Source organism: Heteronotia binoei, chromosome 1 (assembly GCF_032191835.1).
Source record: "Heteronotia binoei isolate CCM8104 ecotype False Entrance Well chromosome 1, APGP_CSIRO_Hbin_v1, whole genome shotgun sequence".
NCBI lineage: Eukaryota > Metazoa > Chordata > Lepidosauria > Squamata > Gekkonidae > Heteronotia > Heteronotia binoei.
The window spans coordinates 2,854-27,073 of NC_083223.1; the positions used below are offsets into that span (position 1 = coordinate 2,854).

Below are 24,220 nucleotides of genomic sequence, written 5' to 3' on the forward strand. Positions count from 1 at the left end.
CGCACGGCTTCCTCGCACTCCCAGCTAGCCAGCTGACCATCCACGTGGCGGAGCGCAGCAAGAAGGAGCGCGCATCGGCCAGTGGCGCTTGCGCAGAGAGCCTCCCCCCCTTGGGGCCAGCCAGGACTTCGAGGCCACGTGGGAAGGGGGAGGAGGGGGGAGACTTTCCCGCCGGCTCCTGAACTGCACGCGAAGCGCGCGCGCCACAGTATCCCAGCAGGAGGAGGAAGAGGCGGCGAAGCCCCCAGCCCTCTTCCGCAGCAGCACAAGCAGCAGCAGGAGCTCCGGGCCGTGGGGAGCGCTTGCTTGGCCATCTAGCTGCCTCCGCTGCGCACCCAGCAGCTGGCCGGGGCCACCGAGGCCCTTCTGCCTGCCTCCCCATCCCCACGTGGCTTCTTGGCGCCGGGGAGTCGTGCTGCCCCGACCGGCCGCCAGGTGGCGCTGCTGCTCCCCCAGCGCGGAGCCTCGGCGAGGAAGACGAAGCCGCCGCCGCAGCAGCAGCAGCAGGAGGAGCCGGGAGGCAGCGGCGGGAGAGGCTGGGAGGAGGCGCAGAAGCAGGCGCGGAGCCGGGGCGCGCGCGTGTGCCTCCTTGCTGCTGCTGCTGCTGCTGAAGCGGCTCTCTCGCTGCCCGCCCGCCGCGCAGAGAGGAGGATGTGCCTCGGCGAGCCGGGCGCCGGCGGCTGCTGCTGCTGCTGCTGCGGGGGGCTGTGAGAGGCGCACCCGCGCGGGCGGCTCGCCCTGCCTGCTCTGGCTGCCTGGAAGGCGCGGCGCCTGTGCGGTAGCAGCGGCTCTCGGTGTCTCCTCCGCCCGGCGCCCGAAGGCTCCATGTGCGCTGCCCCATGGCGGGGGCCCAGCCCGGCGTCCACGCGCTCCAGCTCCGGCCCGTCTGCGTCCCGGGCAGCCTCCGGAAGGGCGCCGCCTTCGCCAAGTGGGACGACGTGAGTGCCCCCCGGGCCGGGCGGGAGAGGGGCGGGGGGGCCCGCTTCTGCGCCTCCGAGCAGCCCTGCTGGCCTGGCCCGCGCTCTCGGCCGCCTCTCTCCGCCACTGGCCGGCCCGCGGGGGGCTCAAGCCCTGCGCGGGGGGAGAAGAGAAGAGAAGACCGCCCCCCCGCTGCCGGCTGCTGTGTCTTGGGGGGGGGGGGCGGGTCCTGCACGTGCTGCAGCCGTGGGGGGAGGAGGAAGGGGGGCGGCGGGGGTCCTCCAAAAGGCTCTCTCTGCCGCCTGAAGTTGCGGGGCGGGGGCGGCTCGGTGCTGCTGCTGCTGTTGGGGGGAGGCGAGAAGAAGTGACCGCTTTGCGCCCAGCGGGAGGAAGGGCGGGAGAAAGTTGCGGGCGGGCCGAGCTCCGGCTAGGTGGGCTGCGATGCAGAAAGGCCCCGCGTCGCACCTGGACGCCCCCCCTTCCCTCCCCCCTATGGAGCGACGTCGCTGCCGCCCCCGGGGTTCGCCGCGGAGGAGCAGGAGGGCTGGCCCGTGGAACTGGGGAGGGGGGTGATGCGCCGCCTTGGGCGCCTTCTGGGCGGCAGGCGGCGGCGCTGCTCCGGGATGGAGAAGGGCTCCCGACTCTTCTGCATCCCCGCCGGCTTCCCAGGTCGTCGCCTTCAGCGCCTCCCCCCACCCTCCCTCCTTTGGACGACGCCGGCCCTCCTCCTCCTCCTGCCTTGGCGCCCCCCCCCCCAGGAGACGCAAGGGCTGGGCGGGGGGGGGGGGGCTTCGGGCCAGCCTGGGGGAGCTGCTGGAGGTGAAGTGTGCCCCCCCGGAAATGGCTGGGGTGTCTGCCGCGGGGGGGGGGAGGGTCTCTCTCCTGCTCTCAGGCAGTTGGTCTACAGGGGCCAGGAAAGAAAGGCCCTTCTCGGCAAGACCCTGTAGAGAAAGCAGAGCCAGCAGCACTGGCAGAGAGGGACCCCTGCGGGAGAAGGGGGGGGGGGACACCAAGTGTGTTGGGAGCTCTTTGCCCTCCAGCTGCCCCCACGGGGTGTGTGTGTGTGGCGGGGGTCACAGCAGCCTGAGCAGGACCCCCGCCCACCAGTGGCAAGCAGCCTAATGCGGAGCGCCTGTGAGCTCACTCAGTCACTGGCTTCTCCTTCGGAGGCTCAAGGGCTGCGTTCTGTCAAGGGAAGGAAAGGGATTTCATGGCATCCTTTCTCTTCCGTTCTTTTACACAAAACAGAAATCAACATAGCAGGTTGTGGGTCCGCCTGGCATCTGGAAGAGCTGTGTTCAAAAACCTGCAGTGGCAGGAAGTTCACTGAGTGCCTTTAGGCCAGTGTCCTCGTGTTTCAGCTGAAAGGGCCTGCCTGGCAGGGTTTCACGAGGGAGAGCGGAGAGCACAGGCAGGAAGGCTGGGGCAGAAACGGCCCTAGGTCTAGCTGCACCCTTGGTATTTCTGGACTGCACCATTTGAGGGTGGAAACGCACTCAGTGGCTTGCTTGTTTGTGTCCGCAGAAAGCAAGATCTGTCAGGAGGACACCTGGCTTGCTGGATGTGAGTCTCCCTGCCTGCTCCAGCATTATTCAATACCCCCTTCTCCATGCTTTATCTGTAGCAGCAGCTCCTTTGCATATGAGGCCACCCCCCCCTGATGTAGCCAATCCCCGTGCAGCTTACAGGACCCCTGGACTAAGAGCCCTGCAAGCTCTTGGAGGATTGGCTACATCAGAGAGGCTTGGCCCAGGGGTGGAATTCTAGCAGGAGCTCCTTTGCCTATTAGGTCACACCCCCTGCTGTAGCCAATCCCCCTGGAGCTTACAGTAGGCCCTGGACTAAGAGCCCTGCAAGCTCTTGGAGGATTGGCTACATACGAGGGGTGTGTGGACTCATATGCAAAGGAGCTCCTGCTATATATACAAAAAAGAAAAAGCCCTGAGCAGAAGGTTCAGTTGGTGTGAGGAACACAAAGTGTGTGTGTGTGCAGCAGTGGCCTCCCAGGTGCTGAGAAGTCCAGGTCAGATGGCAGGTAAAACGACAAGCGTTCCCACTTCAATGTTAAGAGAGCCTGTCACTGTTGTATGGGCAAAGGCTGCTTGTGATTCTACCTAGGATTTCATGTACTTAAAATGAGGGGGGGGGCTTTCCTTGCACATTTATTGAAGACCCCCCCTCCCCCATTTAAGTCATCAGGAGCATCTGGTGACTGATGCGGGATGAAGCACGTTCTGGAGAGGATGCCCTGTAAAGAAACAGTTCACACACAGGCACACCACCCTTACCTGCACATCGTGGGACTGCGGTTTCCTTGCCGGTGCTGAGCGCCTCGGTGTGCATCTGAGTCTGGGCTAGGACTGCCTGGAGCTGTCTGATGCCGCGCCTGGCTGCTGGTCTAGCAAGGCCTGGGTTGTCCACTCAGACTGGCAGCAGCCCTTTCAGGTCTCAGGGAGGTTTCTCACATCGCCTGCTTTTGGACTAGAGTTGGCGGGGATCGAACCTGGAGTCTTCTGTGCACAGCTGCTCTGCCAGAGTCAAGGGCTGGAGGGGGATCACTGAGGCTGTGCCCTTGGGCAATCGGCTGTTGCAAGCAGCGGTGACTTGCCCCTGGATCTGCCTTTGTGAGCCAGCCAGCCACTGAGATGCACTGCTCATGTCCCCCAGCAGTCACTCAGCAGCAGAGAGTGTTGGGGCGGATGCAGCTCTCAGCCAGTTTTTGACAAGTTGTGCTCAGGCCTCTGGCAGCGCTTCTCTGTGTTTTATGTTTTCTGGTTTATTACAGCAGCTTTTAGTGGCTCTGGGGTTTCAAAGCTAGATTTAGACAGTCCGTGGGAAGTGTTTTGACTACTGTGACCTGCTTGTTTGTTTAAAGACAATGACCTGAGTTGTAATTGTTGAAGAGTTCCGTCTCTCTTGTAAGCTTTCTAGCAAATGGGATAGGATGTAAGTCTGATAAATAACCACAAAAGCTGCTCTGAGCATCTTGGAGGAAGGGCAGGAAGAAACCACAGTGCAGGATGGCTTCATCAAACAATAAGCAGCATCCCCGGATCTGCTGCTTGTCTCATTAAGTGCAAGGAACGCCATCTGTTCCAGCAAGGCATGTGTGTTTCAGAGCGGGGATGGTGCCGGGTGTCTGTCTGCCCACTTGGGTCTCACTGTTCCTTACGGGCATTGGTGGCACATGGCCCTGCTGGCGCGTCACGAGAGGCAGGAGTGAGCGGCCCTTGTCTGGCACCAACAGCGTAGCCCTGGCCGTGGTTGGAGAAGAGGGCTGATGGTGCCGCCTTCAAATAGCAGAGTCCTACAAACAGTGCACCAAGTGGGATTCCAAAGGCAGAGAAGAGTGCCAGGATGATCCCTGCAAGAGATGCAGAAGCACTTGGTGAGTCCAGCTGCCTCCTTTTGTGTCGTGGAAAACAAAGTCTGACTTCGTTAGCAGGGGAAAGGAGCGAATGGCCCTGCTGGGAAGGGCTCCATCTCCTTACTCTGGCTCAGGAGGGTTGCTTTGCACAGGGTCCCTCTTGTTGGAAAAGGCCACGCCTGCTGTAAGAAGAGAAGAAGACAGTTGGAGAGGGCAGTGCGGTCAGCAGCACCTTCCCTCTCCCCCCTCCCCGCCAAGTGTCCTTCGTGGCCTGCCTCCAGTTTGCTGCTCTCTGGGCAGCTTCGCCTTCTGCTTGGAAGTGCCTCCCTCAGTCTTACCTTCTCTCTCAGCTGGAGATGCATTTAGTTAGGAACCTCCCCTCTTCCCAGTGGAGAAGTATGTTAATCCCTAAATAAACTTTGATCCACTCTGTAACCAGGTTGTGCATCCTGCCTGTGTGAATTACTCTACTGACACTTGCAGGGGACAGGGTGCCCTCCAAACCAAGTGGTCAAGCCCGGCTGGATGCTGGCCTCTGGGAGGAGTCCTGTGGAAAGGAATGGTGTGCTTTGGGCTGCTTGCTGGCTTGCCCTTCCTTGTCTCTTGTGGGCTGTACCTGGCTGTTGATCAAGCCGTTCTCCTTAATGCTGAGGAGCAGCAGGTGTTGCCGCCACACAGAGAAGAGCCGAATGGAAAGTATCTCCTCTGCGCGGCTGCCTGCCACAGCCCCAGGGCTACCAACACAAAACACAATCAGGTCAGGCTTAAACACACCTGACAATTGACAGCGGTGCCAATTCAAGGCAATGTAAACAGACTCTGACCACGGACAGTTTCCATTGCCCTTCAACTGAAAATCCAGCCAGGTGACACTTTGGGCCGCAGTGGACAGTGATCCTGCGGTGTGGCTGGCAGTGGGAATCCTGTGGTGGGCTTGTGGGTTGACCAAACAGGGCCCAAGATGGTGCAGGGGAAGGGGCGAGAAGGAGAGGTGTTTGTTGGCCTCGGGGCTGGCAAGTCAGCCTGCAAAGGAAATGCTGACAAGAAAAAACAGGTAAAGTAAATTTCTGAAGAGAAAAAAAGTCTTCTAGGAGCAGGTCAGTAGAGATGGCTGCTGGTGGGGTCGGGCTGGGTCTAGAGACGTTGGAGCAGAAGACATGGCCACACTTCAGACTGCATGAGTGTGTGTGTGTGTGTGGGGGGGGGGGGGACAGATTCTTTTGTGAAATGTTTGCTTTACAGTATCAATCCCCTGCACATTGAAAACAAGCACAGCAGGTGGGGCTAGGCCATTTCCCTTTAATGTAGCTATTCTCTCTGTGGAAGGGGGGGGTGGTTTAAGTAATAATGGAGAGAGTTTAAAAATAGCAGAGAGCATTTAAAAATAGGCCCCACCTGAACTGTGAAGCGGCTTAGTTGATTTTTGGGGGTAGGGAATTGGGAACAGGTCCCACACACACACACCCTGAGTTGTGGGCTCGCATAGACTGAGGAAAGTGTGGTCTCACAGAAACCTTTGCTCCTGGTACCTTCACAGTAGTAAACCTTTGTCTTGTGTTACATTAACAAAGGTGGAAAGGAACAAAGAAAAGGAAACTCCTAGAAATCGTTCATTTTTAAATTTTCTGTCAGAATCTTACTCATACAAACTTACATTATTGCACTGAGTTACTGGCTGTGCACACATTTCTAGTTGCCTCCCTGTCTGTGGTTGTTTGTGGTATGCTGTCCTAGTTGACCTTACGGTGATTGAAGTTTGGAGGCCTTCTCATCTGGGGGAGTGGGGCTGCTTTCTAGTGTTTCTTGTGTTCAAGCTCCTCCCCCCCCCCCCCCGGTTCTTCGATCCTTCCCTTCCGCATGCATGAGGTCCAGATTCCTTCGGTGAGCCTCCCTTATTCAATTGATGACAGGCACAGTTGGCTGCTAGGCATAGTAATGGCGTTGATGTGCAGATCTCTGGGGAAGTTATTCATTTGCTTATTTTATTCCACCTTGCTGTAACTCTTGCAGGATGTGAAAGAGTGCAGTCAGAACCTGTTAAGTCATTCAGTGAACAATGCAAGGCCAAGATTGTAGATTTTTTTTTTTCAAATAGAGTCCTATAAACAGTGCACCGAGTGGGATTCCAAAGGCAGAGAAGAGTGCCAGGATGATCCCTGCAAGACCGCCCTCTTATTCCCTGACCTACCATATTCCAATCCCTTCGTGGCAGTGCCTTCCGGGACAATTCTCTCTCGTCCATTTTGTGGGATGACAGGAACAAGGGAGCTCTCCTGACCTCCTCTGAATGTTGAGCTGAAAATTCTTTTGATTTAGTTTCAGCCCGTTGGTTCTGGTCCTACCTTCCGGGGCCACAGAAAGCAATTCTGCACCATCCTCTCTAGGACAGCACTTCAAGGACTTGAAGATGGTGATCCTATCACCTCTCAGCCGCCTCCTCTCCAGGCTAAACATCCCCAGCTCCTTCAGCCTTTCTTCATAGGACTTGGTCGCCAGACTCCTCACCATCTTCATCGCCCTCCTCTGAACATAACATAACATAAGCCATGTTGGATCAGGCCAATAGCCCATCCAGTCCAACACTCTGTGTCACAATAGCCCATCCATAGGCCAATAGCCCATCCAGTCCAACACTCTGTGTCACACGGTGGCCAAAAACCCCAAGTGCTATCAAGAGGTCCACCAGTGGGGCTAGAAGCCCTTCCACTGTGCGCCCCCCTCCAAGCACAAGAATACAGAGCATCTCTGCCCCAGACAGAGAGTTCCAACAATAAGTTGCTTCGAATAAGCTCTGGACCTGTTCCAGCTTGTCTGTATCCTTCTTAAGGTCATGCCAGGAGGAAGCTGTTTGCATCCCCAAGGTGTGCCGTAAGTGAAACTGCTACTAGATTCCGTCAGAGCTGTGGCAGCTGGTTTTTATGTTTCGGCTTCATCCCAGGCTCCTCAATTGGATTCATTTGTGCCCCCCCTTTTCTCCCCATTGGGGCCCAAAGCAGCTTGCGTTGTTCTGCTCCCTTGCACCTTATCCGTACAACAGCCCTGTGAGGTAGATGAGGCTGAAAGATTGTGATTGGCTCCCGAAGTCACCCAGCAGCCTTCCACAGCACAAGTGGGATTTGGGACTCCAACTTAGTTTTCTCTTCCGTTCCCGTGCTGTTCATATGAAAAGGAAATCCAAGTTTGGAGCCATCTTTTCTATTAATGGAAGGGCTGTGGTCAGGCCTCCCTCTAAGCTGCGGAGTCTTGTGAGCAAAAATTCTACCTCGTGAGCTCCTGGCATTCAGATTGTGAGATACTTCATAAATTAGTGTGCTCTGGGGCCATTTTTCCTGAGCTAAGACAAAGATGTGTGAGCCGGAGAGTAAAAAACTGTGAACTAGCTCACACTAATTCAGCTTAGGGGGAACGCTATGTGTGGTGTTGTGTACCAGCTGCATCCAAGAAAGCAAATATCTATGCAGGTTCTGACAGTCGGTTTAAGTCTTATTGATTGATTGAAGGGCTGTGGGAGCTTGCACCAGGATAGTGTGTGTGTGTGTTTTCTGTTCAGAATGAAGTTTGTAGCTTGTGTGTCAGCTGAATAAATGTAATTACTGTGCTTGAATGAGCCATTGCTAATGCATTGAGCGTCCAATTTGGCATTCCTTCTGGTTGGTCTGCTGAGCATTCTGAGTCTCATCTGCTGGTGCTGCAGAGATGAGTCCTTACAGTTGGTTCTCGTTCTTGGGGGCAGGGTGAGGATTTCTCCCCCTATGGGCTGCCTCCTAAAAGGGAGTCAGTGGGGCCCTGCGATCTCTGGGGCAGTGCAGTGAATGCAAGACTGCTGTGTAGAATCAACTGTGGGAGGGGGGCCATGGCTCAGTGGCAGAGCACCCCCCCCCCCCCCCGCTTGCATGCTGAAAGGCACCCTCCGTTTTGTGACTATCTCTTGTGTCTAGGCGGGGGGAGCACCTCTGCTGGAGGAGAGCTCTGGAGAGAAGTCACTATTCAGAGTATTTTTCATTTGGGTCCTTCATTTGGTGGCATCCTGGCTTTTTCACCTGATGGAGACCCAACATGGATTTCCTCCTCATTCTCCTCTCCAGTTTTTCCTCGCAATGGCCCTGTGAGGTAGGTGAGGTGTGATTGGCTGAAGGGCACTCCACAAGCTTCCAGGGCAGAATGGGGATTCGAATCTGGCTCCCCTGGACTCTAGCTTGACACAGTCCAGATGGATTAAGCTTTGTTAATAAAAGAGATGTGAGAGCTTGCTGTTTATTAATTTATTGAAATATATAGTCTGCCTCTCCTCCTCGCTCAGGCACTGCGTTCCACTCCCTGCTCTAAAAACATGCTGCTTCCTCTCTCCCCCATGGTGGGTGGGCTCTTCCGGGGTCTCTTGGGATTCTGGGCAGTGGAGGAGGAGGAGGGGATGAACTCAGGTCTCCAGGATGTTCACAAGGATGGCTTGAACTCGAATTGCAGCGATTTCTCTGTGAGGAGAATATCCGCTTCTTTCCATGGAGGAGTACCTGCAGCTCCTGGAGAGTTGGGGGAGGGAAAGCCAGGTGAAGCAGGTCACACAACAGGTGTTTGGGACCCCTTTGCCTAGTGTGGGGGAGGGGCCATTCTGCCTACTCCTCATAGGCTGGAATCATCTCGGCAGGTGACACCTCACCTTTATTCCAATGGTCACGCTTGACTTCTGGATCTTCTTACTTGTGAGGCTGTGGGAAAAATTTTGTTCCAGTGAGAAAATGTGCCGAAATGATGGCTGCAGTGGTGGAATTGGTACTTTGCTGCATCTGTCACCAAGAGTCCACACCCTCCCGCGTGTTTGACCAACGTTCTGCACAGATGAGGAGCAGAAGGGGCAGGAGAAATGCGCCCCCCCCCCCCATGGAATGTTCCTCTACAGTTTCTGAAAGAAATGCAAAAGATTTTCAGGGGGTCTTTTCACCCCCACCCTCAATCATTGTGCCCTGGGGGGTCTTCTAACCCCCACCCTCAGTCATTGTGCCCTGGGGGGGTCTTCTAACCCCCACCCTCAGTCATTGTGCCCTGGGGGGGGGTCTTCTCACCCCCACCCTCAGTCATTGTGCCCTGGGGGGGTCTTCTAACCCCCACCCTCAGTCATTGTGCCCTGGGGGGGTCTTCTCACCCCCACCCTCAGTCATTGTGCCCTGGGGGGGGTCTTCTAACCCCCACCTTCAGTCATTGTGCCCTGGGGGGGTCTTCTCACCCCCACCCTCAGTCATTGTGCCCTGGGGGGGTCTTCTAACCCCCACCCTCAGTCATTGTGCCCTGGGGGGGTCTTCTCACCCCACCCTCAGTCATTGTGCCCTGGGGGGGTCTTCTAACCCCACCCTCAGTCATTGTGCCCTGGGGGGGTCTTCTCACCCCCACCCTCAGTCATTGTGCCCTGGGGGGGTCTTCTAACCCCCACCTTCAGTCATTGTGCCCTGGGGGGGTCTTCTAACCCCCACCCTCAGTCATTGTGCCCTGGGGGGGTCTTCTAACCCCCACCTTCAGTCATTGTGCCCTGGGGGGGTCTTCTCACCCCCACCCTCAGTCATTGTGCCCTGGGGGGGTCTTCTAACCCCCACCTTCAGTCATTGTGCCCTTGGGGGGTCTTCTCACCCCCACCTTCAGTCATTGTGCCCTGGGGGGGTCTTCTAACCCCCACCTTCAGTCATTGTGCCCTGGGGGGGTCTTCTCACCCCCACCCTCAGTCATTGTGCCCTGGGGGGGTCTTCTCACCCCCACCCTCAGTCATTGTGCCCTGGGGGGGGTCTTCTAACCCCCACCTTCAGTCATTGTGCCCTGGGGGGGGTCTTCTCACCCCCACCCTCAGTCATTGTGCCCTGGGGGGGTCTTCTAACCCCCACCTTCAGTCATTGTGCCCTGGGGGGTCTTCTCACCCCCACCCTCAGTCATTGTGCCCTGGGGGGGTCTTCTCACCCCCACCCTCAGTCATTGTGCCCTGGGGGGGTCTTCTCACCCCCACCCTCAGTCATTGTGCCCTGGGGGGGGTCTTCTAACCCCCACCTTCAGTCATTGTGCCCTGGGGGGGTCTTCTCACCCCCACCCTCAGTCATTGTGCCCTTGGGGTTTTTTCAAGGCAAGTGTCTTTGGTCTCTTTCGAGGAGGGGGTTCCATGGGCTGCCTCTGTGTCGTGCCTCTGGCATTCCTTGGTAGTCTCCCACCCAACTACTAACCTGGGCTGATCCTGCTGAGCTTCTGAGATCTGATGAGAATGGGCTCACCTGGGCTGCCCAGGTGAGAGCCCAGGATCTGCTGCACTGCTTTTTCCTGCCACTTCTCCCTGTTCTAGCCATGCATGTGTTCTACTGGGTTTGCGGCAGAAGTGTTTGCCACCTTAAATCTTGTCCAGAAATCCTTGGACACCAGTCTTGGGAATCCTGTGCACATGCAACGAATTTTGCCACTGGCATCAAGCTTTCCCCTTCACTCTGCACAGCCACACTTACGACAAACAAGGAACTGTCCAGCAATTTAGATGTCTGTGGTTTTCTCTTCTTCCCCTCCTCTCCTTGCGTTGTCTTCTCTCATGTGTATCACGCTGGTTGCTGTAGACCTGCCTTGCCTAAAGGAAAGGATTTTTTTTTGGGGGGGGGCTTCAGCAGTGGCTGGTCTCCCCCCAGTGGGCTTGGAGCATCATCCGGGCTTGCAGGAGCCCCCCCCCCCGAGCTGAAGGGAGCAGGGGAGCATCTGTGTGGAAGGGGGGCAGTTTTTAGTCCCTGTTAGAGAGAACAAAAGGCAGGCAGAGTTGGCTGAAGTGTCTGAGGTGTGTGGATAAGATGGGAGAAGAGTTGTCCAGGAATTGTACAGTTCCCACCTGCATGTAGCCTCTATGTTTGTGAACAGGACAGAAATGGCTGCTGCGTGCAGTGCTCTTTCTCCTTCAAAGGGGGCCAGCCCAGGGAAGAGTTAGCATCTGTGCCTTCTTGTTGCTTAGAGAAGTGTGGTGTGCATAACAGCACACTGGCTCAGCTTCATGGATCTTGCCTGAGCCATGCTTTCATCAGACAGCTGTGCAGAGTTGAGACTCTGTCTGGGATGTGACGGGATCAGTTTCCTTTGCCGCCGTCGTGGGGAGCAGCAGCTATGGAAGAAGAACGAGCTCTTGGGGGGGACAACTAGGAGGCCACCAGAAGGTCCCAGATGATGTGCGGGGGCAGGTGGAAAGAGTTACTGGCATCTTCACCTGCAAAGGCCATTAGCAGGACTGGGACTTGAACTCAGGAGCAAGTCGGCCATCCGTGCAGCTGATCTCGAGTAGCTGAGATTTATTTTCATCAGCTGGATCCTGACAGCAATTGGACTGTTGCTTTCTTGACCACGTGTAGTTTCTGTAGCCACTGAGGGCAGCTCAGCGTAGGGGGTGGTGAAGTAGTGCAGCCATGATGCCACAAAAGTGCAGGGGGTAGCAGAGTTGGGTTGGCTGAAAGGAAGAGCAGAGAGAGTTTGCAAACCAAACCCAGCTGGTTGGTGGGAGGCACTCTTGGTCCCACTGCACCCACCTGCTGTCCAGCGGGCAGGGCGGGGTCTGTGAGCACCCCAAGACTCAACTCTCTCCCAGTTTATCCAGATTTATTTTCCAGGTCCCCAGTTGCATTCATTAAAATACATGTCTGCTCTTTCTTACAAATAGATGTAAACACATGCAGGCCAAATGTGCATGCATTTGGTGTGGCATATGAGCAGGGCTATTGTGTAGTGCAAATCCTGTTGTGTGAGTGACAAAGTGGCCCTGATCCAAACAGGGACTGAGAGTAGGCTCTATGAGGCTAGCCCATGGAGAGGCTCTATGTACTGGCCCAAATTGACTTACAGACCTGGTACTGTCAGCCCCCTGCACGGCTTGTGCCGCTTCTCAGAGGTTCTGACCCTCAGCCTACTTCCTTTGAAACACTGAATCTGATGAGAGGCTGTGCATGCACTCAAAGTCTTAGAATCAGACTTGGTCTTAAAGGTGCCACTTGACTTGCTCTTTGTTCTGCTGAATCTGAAGTTACACATAAGCAAGAGACAACACTTGATGCTTCTTCGTGTGCAACTCTGAGAACTTTGGGGGTGGCATCATTTGAAAGGCCAGGGCTGGGAAGCCACAGTGGGGAGGGGGTGGGGAGCGCCTTCTAGGCCTGGCTGGTTGGTGTTCAGGGACCGCCTAGCTGGCCATGGTGGGAAGCAGAGAGCTTGGTGTTCAGCAGGGCTGCTCTTGTGTTGCTCAGACGGCTGTTTCCTTTTGTTAACCAAAGGTTTCCATGGGGTCTTCTGGCCTTCCTCTGTTGTGGCTCATATTTTGCTTGCCAGTTGTCAGCAGGGAGCTGGTTGTTTGGGAAGCTTTTTTGGAATGTGTCTGAGCAAATTGGGATCTGGAGGCTTTGCCTGATTAGTGTTTGTTTGTCTGTCAGTTTATTTTCCACAGCAGCCCCTTCCGGGCCACTCATTTGTTATCAACTCCAGTTTTAAAATATACAAAGAGAAAAGATAAAAGTTGTGTTTGGTTTGAGACTTGCTATTGGTGTTTCTTTGTGTGCTTTCAATGTCAGCTGAATCTACTCAAACCCTCCCCCCCTCATTTAATGATGTCAGTGGAAGTGTATGTTGTTGTTTTTTAATTTGTATTTTATTTGCAGATTGAGATTATTAGAGCTGTTATGCTGTGACACCGGGGAGATTTCCTGGCGGCTGTGATTGGGTACAGGCAGGGCCTTTTTTAACCAGGAACACAGTCACAGCTGGCTTAGTGTTGTGGGATGTGGCCTAATATGCAAATTAGTTCCTGTCGAGGGTTTCTTCCACCAAAAAACAAGCCCTGGGTAGAGGCATAATTCTGCCTATTTCAGTTTTTAAGAATATTGACGCTGACAAGCAGTTGGAGCTTGAAGGCTGGAGCTGCAGCCCCTAAATAAGCTGCTCTTGTGCCAAAAGCTGCCCTGCCCAAGACTAACTTTGGCATCTGTTGATGGGATCTGATCATGAGTTTACCTCATTCCTTATCGAGACAGTTGTGTGTGTTCCTGCTTGTCCGTAGCCTGCCTTCTCCCCCCACCCTTGTGGAACATCCTAGATGGAGGCCATAATGTCGCACTGGTTGTGTCTCTAATGAAGCTGCCACTGGAGATCTGGGATCAGGGAAATAAATAATTGGGTTCCTTGCAGAAAGTCCTGTGCTCTTGCTGCAATGCTCTTATCAGCTTCTGTGCAAACAGAACAAGGAAACGTAGCTGCAAGCAGGGCTCTGTGTTTGGGTGTTGTGTCTGGACTGAAAATATACCTGGGAAACACTGTACCAGCAGGGCTCTTTTTGTAGCAGGAACTTCGCATACCAGGCTGCAAACCCCTGAGATAACCAGTTCTCCTGGAGCTTACAGTACGCCTTGTACTAAGAGCCTTGTAAGTTCTTGGAGGATTGGCTACATCAGGGGTGTGTGGAATAATCGGCAAAGGAGTTTCTGCTACAGAAAAGTCATGTGCATCACTATTTTTTTGTGTATACTTTGACATCCCAAATGCATCTGGGATTTTTCAGGGGAGGGAGGGAGAGAAACTCTCTCACTGATATATTTGGGAATTACTGGCAAACTGGGCTGCACGGAGAGGCCAAATGAAGCCTGCAGGACTGAGAGTTCTCCCCATAGGTTTGGCTGCTTGGGGACTCCTTTGGTTTGGGCAGAGTCCAGTTGAAAGGAACTGCCCAGAAGAGTCGCAGCAGAGCTACCTCTCAGCTGTTCTTTGCTGCTTTTGCTGCTTTTTTTTTTTAAATTCTCAGTATTTTATTTATTTATTTATTGCTTAACGTTTCTCTCCTGCCCTTCTCAGATGGGCTCATGATGGGTCATGTCAAAAATGAAACAAATTCCATAATTTCTGCAACAAGTAATGCAAACATTAAACCAAACCAGTTGACATTAAAAAATCAGATGGCGACCATTTCCGAATCCTTGTCCCTGCTCCAGTGTGAGCCTCTTGCCTCCAGAGTGAGGCCATGTCACTGTCCAGTGATGTCCCTCAACTAAAGGCCGTGCAGAACAGCTCTTTTACAGGCATCCCCCACCCGAAAAATTGTGATTTCCAAACAATCCTGGATCTGAATACTTTACCGGTATTGGGATCTGTGGGGTTTTTTGGGGGGGAGGGGAAATCCTGACAATTTGGGGGGGGACTCCTCTCCATGTGCCAGGCCTCTTCCGCACCCTCTGCAGGGTGGGCAGCAGCAGTGGGTCAGCCCCTCAGCTGAGGGCAGTGGGGAGGTCTCCCGTTATCCGTCTGCTAACCCCTCCCCAGACTTAGATGTGAGATCAGGATTCCTCCCCCCCTCCCCCAAGCTGTGAAATAGCTTAGTACTGTTGAGGGTTTTAGAAGTTTGAGCTCTGAGGGATGTTTCTTGGTTTTTAGGGGGGAAAAACAGTCCAATTAATAGCATGTAGCACCTTAACGACCAACAGAAAAGTTCTAACTTCCATGAGTCAAAGGTTACTTCATCTTAAAAACAAACACTTAGACTCTCATTAATTTTGTTGGTGTTTAAGGTGCTACTGGAATCAAAATATGCACCATATGAACAACATATGAAGCTGCCTTATAGTGAATCAGACCCTTGGTCCATCAAAGTCAGTATTGTCTTCTAAGACTGGCAGCGGCTCTCCAGGGTCTCAAGCTGAGGTTTTTCACACCTATTTGCCTGGACCCTTTTTTGGAGATGCCAGGGATTGAACCTGGGACCTTCTGCTTCCCAAGCAGATGCTTTACCACTGAGCCACCGTCCCTCCCTTCATATGTTCATATGCACCAAGTGACTTACCAGTCAAGGAGTCCTGGTCGTTTTCGGGGTGATGGAAGTGTTCATTTGTGTCTGTCTGTCTGTTGGTCTCTCTTTCTCTGTTGATCCTTGTAGTGATGGTCAAGCCCGCCTCGGTGGGGTAGGGTGGGATATAAATCAAATAAAATTAAATTAAAATGAAAAAAGAATACATATAGGGTCAATATTTCCCTGATGGACTGAAGTTGGTTCCGAAGTGTCAAATGTCTAAAGGGTGGTGGTAAAACTGTCTCCAAATCTGGAAGAATAAACATGTTGACCCATCTTATCTCTGCACTTTGGGCAAAGTTTGAGTCCAGTCCGGCACCTTTCAGACCAACAAAGTGTTATTCCAGGTGTGAGCTTGCATGTGCACCCACACTCCATCAGACAAGGAAATGGGATTAGGAGAAGCAGTTGTGCCTGTAGAGGGTGGGTAGTAACTTATCATGCAAAATTATTACGATTTTTTTTTCAACAGATGAAAAGAATAAAGGTTTAGGGTTAGGGTCATGGACCGTAATAAAGCAAACTGAAACTGGTTTAGCTTATGGTTATCCTCTGCTTGAGTTCAACGGGAGGGGGGAATAACATAACTAATACATATGTCAGAATAAATGTTTATTCTGCAGACTTAACTCCTCGTGCTTATTGTTTGCACTATTTACTCCTTCTGCTATTCTGTGTGTCAGGAAGTTGCTTGGAAGCCAGCACATTCCTGGAGCGAATGGGGACATCTTTGTGCACTTCGGGGGGGGGGGGGCAGGGGACATGTTGTGCACATGCAGACTTGAGGAATTACTGCATGTTTTGGAAAGAGCTCCGTTTGCCAGGCGGCCTATGAGGAGGCTGCTTTTGGGAGCCACGGAAGAAAAGCCATAAAGAAAGGAGAGTCAGAAATGCCCAGGCAGATGCCCCCGTAGCTGGCGTGGCTGCTCAGAGGAGCGCTGGAGACCAGCAGACAGGGGTGGCAGCCCTGCCCTCCTCCCGCCTTCCTCTCTTTAGTCAGCAGCTTCTTGGGAACAAGACGCTTGGAAATGAGTGTTGGGCAGCTAACCGCAGAGGATGGTGTCCAAGGGTTTCGCTAAAACTGCTGGTGTTCTTTGGAAGAAGAAGAGCCGCTGTAAAAAATGGTGAACGCTGTCCTGCCCCCTCCTCCCATGCTAGCAGGCGGAGTAGTGCCCTGCTTGGATATGAGAAGCAGGCAGGAGAAGAGGACGAGTGCAGCGGAGGAAGGGAGCTTTCTGCACGTTGGCTGATGCACTTGTGAGCTGATATCTCAGCACTGCTTGTATCGCTCCGATCAGGAAGAGGTGGAAGTCGGCAGCTATTGCTGGTGCTGCTGCTGGTGCTTATCGAAGCTGAAGGGCTCGCAGGAAGAAGCAGCAGCGCCAGCGCCAGCACTTGACTTCTCACGATGCTGCTTCTGGGGTGCTTCTTGAGCTGGGTGCAGCTGAGGGCTGGGGAGCCTTGACTGCTTCTCCCCGCCTCCCCCCACATTGCTAGCCCCTGCCTTGTCCCCCCCAGGCCCTCAAGGATGCTGCTTTGGGGGACAGGGAGCAGTAGGCCTCCTCCTCCTCGGAGATGTAGCCGGGGCTGCTCTGAGGCTTAAAAGGCTTGCCTAATTGGCAGTTGTTGCACTGCAGGCATCACTGGGTTAGAACATGGCATGAGGCATGTAGAGCAAGCGGCCGGAAGCACTTAAGCGACATGCTGTGAATTGGGGGGGGGGGTGATGGCAGGAGGAGGACGGTGGCCTGGGGTTGGGCTTTGAGAGGGGACTCTGCTGCAGGGAGCAACGCTGTCGCCAAGGGGGCCGGCTTGAGGCAGCACCCCCAGGAGGGAAGCAGGAGTGCAGGGATTGCTGTGGAGAAGTTCCAGTGCTGCTCTGGCCTGCGGATCTGGCCCGGCAGCTGTGAAGAGCTAGAAGGCTCCTGTGGGGGCTTGGGGGAGGGGGATATTAGCATCCCTCTGTGTTGACGAAAGAAGGCTGGAGCACAAAACGAGAGCTTTGAGTGCTGCACTTGTGGCCACTTGATTTCACAGGCTTCTTTGTAGAGCTTAGATGGGCTGCTGTGCATTAACATTGTCTGTGTCTTTTCTGTTGCAGGACTCCACAAATGTGACATCCGTTTTCCTCCGAACAGACCCACAAGGATTTTTCTTGTATTGGACAGACCAGAATAAGGTAATTTTATTACACTATTCAGGCACCTCTTGGTAGCTGCACCTGAGTTTTGAGTGAAAGTACCTTGCTGGGATCTTTGGAGTATTTCTCTGCACCCCCCCCTTCAAAGTAAGGACTTTCATCCAGGATCTGCCTGTGAGCAGGTTTCTACAGAAGCACACAGTTCCTAGCAGCACCTGTTTGGATGAGAGGGCTTCTAGGCTGCTGGTAATGTTGTCATAAACACCAGAACAAGCCATATGCAATGGTGCAGTGAGATGATTTCGGAGTCTGGACTTCATGGTCTAAGGGCCCTCCCTCCCTTGAGAACAGCCATGTCCATGGTGCACCTTGTGGGGAGGGAGGAAGAGTGGAGATGACGGGAAGTTTGGAGGAGCTGCAGCCTGCCCTTGGGGGCAGCCTTTGGGGCCCTGGGCATTTGCCTTAAATGCAGGTCCTGAGCACAAGGCTGGCCAGAGTCACCGGAGGGGTTGGCTGACCACTGAGGGGACCCTTGAGCAGCCATGTCCATTGCTGAGGTCAGTTTTGGGCACGGTGTGCAATTGAGGAAAGCACTGGCCTTGAAGTTTTGCCAAGGCTTCCGGTTTACGTGTTGAGTTGGGCACTACCTTGTATTTCCTCAAGTCTGTTAAACAGCCTCTCAAAAATGATGCTATAAAACATGTTGATTTGTGGTACTGTTCTAATGATTGAGAAATGCAGAAAAAAGGCGTGCCACTTTAAATTAGGATGGGGGATTTCTGTTCCATTGATGATAATAATGGCTTTGAAATATTTGTTGAGATGATTCCTAAAAGGCTTTGTTTAGAGAAACAACAGTGGATGCACCGCCTTCAAGCTTTGCTCAGAAGCGGATTGTTTATTTCCAGTCAACACTGACAGTTCTTGAGAGTTCCATCGCACAAAAGGGCTTGGGGGAAGGTTTTGCTCTCATGCCAGCGTTGGCTGGTTGTCATGATGGTACTTGGTGGGGGGGGCAGTCTGGGAGCAAAAGTGGCAGGTGGGGTTGCCTTGGCACCAACTCTTGCAGAATATTGATGATTCTGAATGAGGAATAATATCAGAGTGGTAGACAAATAGGATTGGAAGAACACTGTCCTGTTTCATCCCCTTGCTGAAAAGAAAGCAATTTCATAGCTGGGTGATCCAAGACCAGCGTTCTATCCAAGGAGGTATAAGAAACTGAGCTCTGGACTGAATTTTGCATTTTCAATTTTGTCTCTCCGTAAAGCAGAGTTTAATGAGTGTGACGGGTAGCTTACAATTTCACAACTGGAAATTGGAGTGCAAACATGGCATCTGTTGGTGGACCCACAGTGGGAGTTTTTAGTTGGCTGATGCCGCTAGCAGAGGTAGATTGGTCTTTGCCTGGGTTAAAGTCCAGGGATATTTCTCAGCTAAACTCTGACATGTCCTCAGGGCGCTTGATTTCTTTCTGAATGCTTAAGTGGTATGGCTGGTTCAAATTAGGCCACCTTGATTTGAGTCCCGCAGGAAGTGGGAGGCCAAGTGGATTTCCAGAGTGTCAGCTTTCGAGACTGGAAGTGCCCTTCTTCATCAGAGAGAGAACTGGTTCAGTGTAATCCGTGGGCAGCAGTCAGTCGTTGTGTAACCGGCTCACGGTGGGTTGTCTCCAGTGGGGAGGTTTGTGATGTGTTGAAATATAATAATAATAATAATAATAATAATAACTTTTATTTCTATCCCGCTCTCCCCGCCTAGGCGGCTCAGGGCGGCTAACAACAACTTAGACATTAACATAAATGATAAAACTTTAAATTTAACAATTAAAATTAAACATAAAAACCAGTCAGTTAAGTTAAAATACATGATTTTCGTTAGCCTAGATATATATGAGTGTATCTGGCAGCGATTGAGCTGTTATGGCGCTGGTTCTGCCAGTTTAGGTAGTCTTATAGATGGCGGTTCTTACACCAGGCAACTCAGCAGTCAGTGTCGTTATAAGCTGAGGTCTTGAAAGAGGTCTTGAAGGGTGATTTCCAATGAGATGCTTAAATACCTTCAATACAGCGTTGCAGCAGTACCATATGCCATGTTGGTAGATCCAGGAGGGCAGCCGTCTTGGTCTGAAGTAGTTGAACAAAGCAGGAGTCAAGCCCACCTTTAAGACGCCGAGTTTCATTGAGAACGTAAGCTTTCGTGTCTCTAAGCACACTTCATCAGATGAGGGGATCAGGTATCATCTGATGAAGTATGCTTAGAGAGCACATGAAAGCTTACGTTCTCAATTAATCTTGGTTGGTCTTAACGGTGAAACTTGACTCCTGCTTTGTTCATATGCCATGTTGATTCAATCACTTTCTGATCCTGCTTGAACCGCTTCTACTGTTTCCTCACTAAAAGCATATCCAGAGGGGTCCAGTCAATGAAATACAGCACACAATCCATAGAGTGGCACTCCATGTACATGAAGGGAAGAATGGCTAAAACCAGTGCAGGCCAATTGAGCCATTTGTCACAATGGGAAAGCAGGAGACAGCAGATAAAACTAAACCTTAAACTTAAAACCAGTCAGAAAGCATTGCCTGGCAGGAGAAAATGTCAAAAGTAGGTGCTGGGAAAGGGGCCACCACCAAAAAGGGCCCTCTGTCATGGTGACCCACCTCATGGTGTTTAGGCAAGCTTCTTGGTGGGAGTAAGCAGACCTTCCAGTCCACGGCTCCAAGCTGTGTATGCCTTTCTATGGGCTTCATTTCACCAGCACTTTTATTTGCGACTGGCAACAAACAAACTTTTATTTGCGACAGGCACCCAGTTCAGAACTCTGAGCACTGTTTTTAGATGTTGTCTGTAGTCATCACATTTTAAGAAGGATATAGACAAGCTGGAAGGGGTCCAGAGGAGGGTGACGAAGATGGTGAGGGGTCTGGAGACCAAGTCCTATGAGGAAAGGTTGAAGGAGCTGGGGATGTTTAGCCTGGAGAGGAGGCGGCTGAGAGGTGATAGGATCACCATCTTCAAGTACTTGAAGGGCTGTCATCTAAGCATAGCCAGCTTCAAGAGGGGGTTAGATAAAAATTTGGAGCAGAGGTCCATCAGTGGCTATTAGCCACAGTGTGTATATATATATATATATGTGTGTGTGTGTGTGTGTGTGTGTATTTGACCACTGTGTGACACAGAGTGTTGGACTGGATGGGCCATTGGCCTGATCCAACATGGTTTCTCTTATGTTCTTATGTTAGAGGATGGGGTGGAATTGTTTTCTGTGGCCCCAGAAGGTAGGACCAGAACCAGTGGGTTCAAATTAAATCAGAAGAGCTTCTGGCTCAACCTTAGGAAGAACTTCCTGACTGTTAGAGCAATTCCTTAGTGGAACAGGCTTCCTCCTCGGTAGATAGTGGACTCTCCTTTCTTGGAGGTTTTTAAACAGAGACTGGATGGCCATCTGACAGCAATGAGGATTCTGTGAATTTAGGGGGAGTGTTCTGCATTGTGCAGGGGGTTGGACTTGATGATCCTGGAGATCCCTTCCAACTCTAGGATTCTGTGATCTCCAGCTTTAATCAACTCAGAATGTCCCAAAGAATATGTGCGTTCACCCCAGAATTTGCTAGGAGGTTTGCATGCATGTGTGGAACATTCCAGGTACCACTTGTTTCCCATGATGCCTCAGAGTCACTTCTAGGTTTGGGGACCTGTTGGTGGGTGACACATTCATGGAGATTTATCCTAACCCCTGTGAGGCTCTTTCACCGCTTCAGTAGTTCAACTGAGCAAAACTTGTTTCAGTGAAGGTGCAGCTTAATATTCAGAACTGCCTGCAAGGAAGAGACGGCCTCTTACTGAGGCTGTTGCTGTGCTAGAATGTGCAGGAAAATGCGGAGGATCGTCCTGACTTCTAATAAGTGCTTGAGTGAATGGGAAAATGTACTCCCAGTTGGCTTCTTTGTTTTGCACAACCTTTTTTCCTCTGTGGCTTTGTGTAGTTGTGGCCTCGCTGACCTCAGGCTGCAAATCCTTGGCAATTTTCTTGCCACTCAGGCTGCCTGCCTTAAATGTGTGGCTTAAGTGCTTGGGGCTGTTTTGCTTCCTTTTGGGCTAAAAAGGATGTCTTAAATGACATGGAAAGACTCTGCAGCATGTTGAGATGATGAGAGAAGCATCAGGCCGATGAAGCAAAGGAGTGTGATGTGTAAAACATCTTTGCATTTCAGCTTTAGCCTATGGGTAAGGCCTGTTTGCAAAGATGTGTTCTGGCTCATCATTCTTTGAAAATTTTATATAAAAATGCAATATGACAATAAAATAGTCACCCAGATTAAACTACAGTACCTGAGGGTTTCTGGGTAATGCCTGTTCTGGTCCATATGTGGGAGCCCCTCCCCCTCAGGCTGAAGGGAAGAGCCAGCTTCATTGCCAGTGGGCCTCTGCTGTCATTGGAGGAAGGTGTCCTTGTGTGGATTGTGCCCTCTCCTTGCTCCGTGGGGGTGTGATTTCTTCTGAGGCAAAGAAAAAGACCGTGGGTTTATTTCCCATCCTTCTCTCTGAATTAGAGATATAGAGCGGCTTACAATCCGTTATATCTTCTCCCCCCCACAACATACACCCTCTGAGGTGGGTGGGGCTGAGAGGACTCTCCCAGAAGCTGCCCTTTCAAGGAAAACTCCTACGAGAGCTATGGCTGACCCAAGGCCATCCCAGCAGCTGCAAGCGGAGGAGTGGGGAATCAAGCCCGGTTCTCAACTATAAGAGTCCACACACTTAACCACTACACCAAACTGGCTCTCAGAGAGCAGCTCACAATCTCCTTTATCTTCCTCTCCCACAACAGACACCCTGTGAGGTGGGTGGGGCTGAGAGAGCTCTGACAGAAGCTGCCCTTTCAAGGACAACTCCTACAGAAGCTATGGTGACCCAAGGCCATTCTAGCAGCTGTAAGTGGAGGAGTGGGGAATCAAATCCGGTTCTCCCAGATAAGAGTCTGTGCACTTAACAACTACACCAAAGGCTTCCACTATCCTGAACTTAGAATCCATGCCCAATATGCTCTGGGACAGATGAGCTTCCACAGCTGTCTCACCTTGTTTAGGGAAATCTGCACTGTTTCCCCTGGCTTCTTGCTTGCTAGCGGTTGGGGCAAAAAAGGATGTCTCTCCCTCCCTCCCTCTCCCCTGGACAAACCTCCTTGATGAATCCTCCATGAAGGCAGCCAGCCCCTCTCCTCTCCCTGCTGGGGGGTGGGGGCTGAAGGCCCAAAGCACGGGGAGGGGGGTTGGATGGCCTGTGGTTGAGACACCCCCCCTCACTCAAGCCAGTGTCCCCCCACACCCTATGGCCTTCATAAGGCTGGGAGGCCCCAGCAGTTACAAGCACTGGGGTGGGGCTGTTCTCCCCCCTCCCCCCTCAGGCATGGGAAGGGGACACGTGCCTTCAGAGGCTGTCTCTCCCTTCCTGTCATTCCAGGTGGACCTCTGCGCCCGCATTTCTTTAAAAGCCCTGGGAGATGCTAAACATGACCAGGAGGGGAAAAGTGACGCTGCAGAAGGAGGGATGAGGTTTGTTCTTCTTTCCTCTTCTCAGCCAGAAGGAGAGAAAAAGGGGGTGCAGCAGGTGCCGTTCTTTGGAGGAGCCACCTGGCTCTGACTTGCCAGACCCCAGAAGAACCCTTGGAGGAGCCTGCCTTTGCAGCTCTTCTAGGCCCAACTGACCGTGAGGCTGGTGCTCATCCCCCAGCCTTGCTCCCCCCCTAGCCTGGACACTCTGCCCCCCAGACTGTCCAAAGGGTCATCACCCCACTCCCAGCTGGGCTCCAGGTGAGGTAGAAGGGGGAAGCGCCCGGGGGAAGAGACAACCTCTTTTGGCCCCATCTGGGCATGGCTGTTCCAACAGAAGACTTAGCCCCACCTCAGGGGAAGGCCACCTGTGGCCTAAGAAAGGGGGGGTGGGGCATGCTGGGCTCTCTGGCCTCCCCCCCCATCACTCCTTGTCCAGATTCCTTTGGCAAGGCCCTCAGGAGAGGTGCAGGGGGGGGAGTCTTTCTTCTCTTTGGGGGGAGAATGTACACCCTCCCCTCTCTCAACGTGAAAGCCCCGTTGGTGGCTTCTTCCCCAGGGGGGAGGCTGTTGTGCACCAGGGAGAGGAACTCTTTGGGGACACCATGCTGAACGGAGCCCCAGGGGAGGCCAAGGAAAAGGAAAAAAACACGTGTCAACTGCCCCCCCCCCCAAAAAAATAAAGACAACACCCAATAGAGACCCATCAGGTCAAGGAGCCTTTCAACACCAGGATTCCAAATTCTTCAAGGAACCTGAAGCAGATCTTGATTTCCCTCCATCTCCACATATCAGAACCCCCCCCCCCCCAATAAAAACCTACAGGAATAAACCGTCAATACGAGATAAACAGTCAATTCCTGCCACCACAGTAGGAAGCCAAGTTCAGGCCTTCACCCACGCTTGCTTTTGTTCCACCCAGGACGTGGGTGTGCCAGGCTATCAGCCAGGGGTATATCAAACACCTCTGCCTCCCCCTCCCCAGAGCAGGTTTCCACCATGCCCAAAATCCAACCAACCACAGTGGCATCACCATGTGCTCCCAGCTGGAGAGCCAAGCCACAGAACTGGTCCTGGGGAAGGAGAGGTTTCCTGTGCATTTGTTGTGCCCAAGAAAAATGGTGCTTGGAGGGCAATTCTGGACTTGAAGCCCCTCAGCAGAGTCTTGAGAAGGTTTCACAGAAACCCTCGTCGGCTTCCTAGTGGGTCTCAGCGGGCTTCAGCCTATGTGGAACTGAAGGAGGCTTACTGCAGACCCTGATTTACAGATTTCGTCTTAAGATTCTGCAACCAGCCAGCATGATTTCAGCAGCCACTCCCATGAATTTTTCCTCTCTCTTTATTTTTGGGATGAGCAAGTTGTCTCTTGTGTTCTGGGTCAGGCTTCCAGAACGAACCATTACAAGTTGCTCCTTAGCACCAGC

The 24,220-nt window shown here is 52.8% G+C and overlaps 1 protein-coding gene across 1 annotated transcript in view; it reads left to right on the forward strand.

Moving 5' to 3' along the window:
• Positions 1-827: 827 nt before the first annotated feature.
• PLCB1 (phospholipase C beta 1) overlaps positions 828-24,220 on the forward strand; it is a 576,948-nt gene continuing 553,555 nt past the window's right edge. The window contains 2 exon segments of the mRNA XM_060261607.1: positions 828-938; positions 17,203-17,280. Of these exon segments, the coding sequence (XP_060117590.1) occupies positions 840-938; positions 17,203-17,280 (177 nt within the window). The 5' untranslated portion in view covers positions 828-839.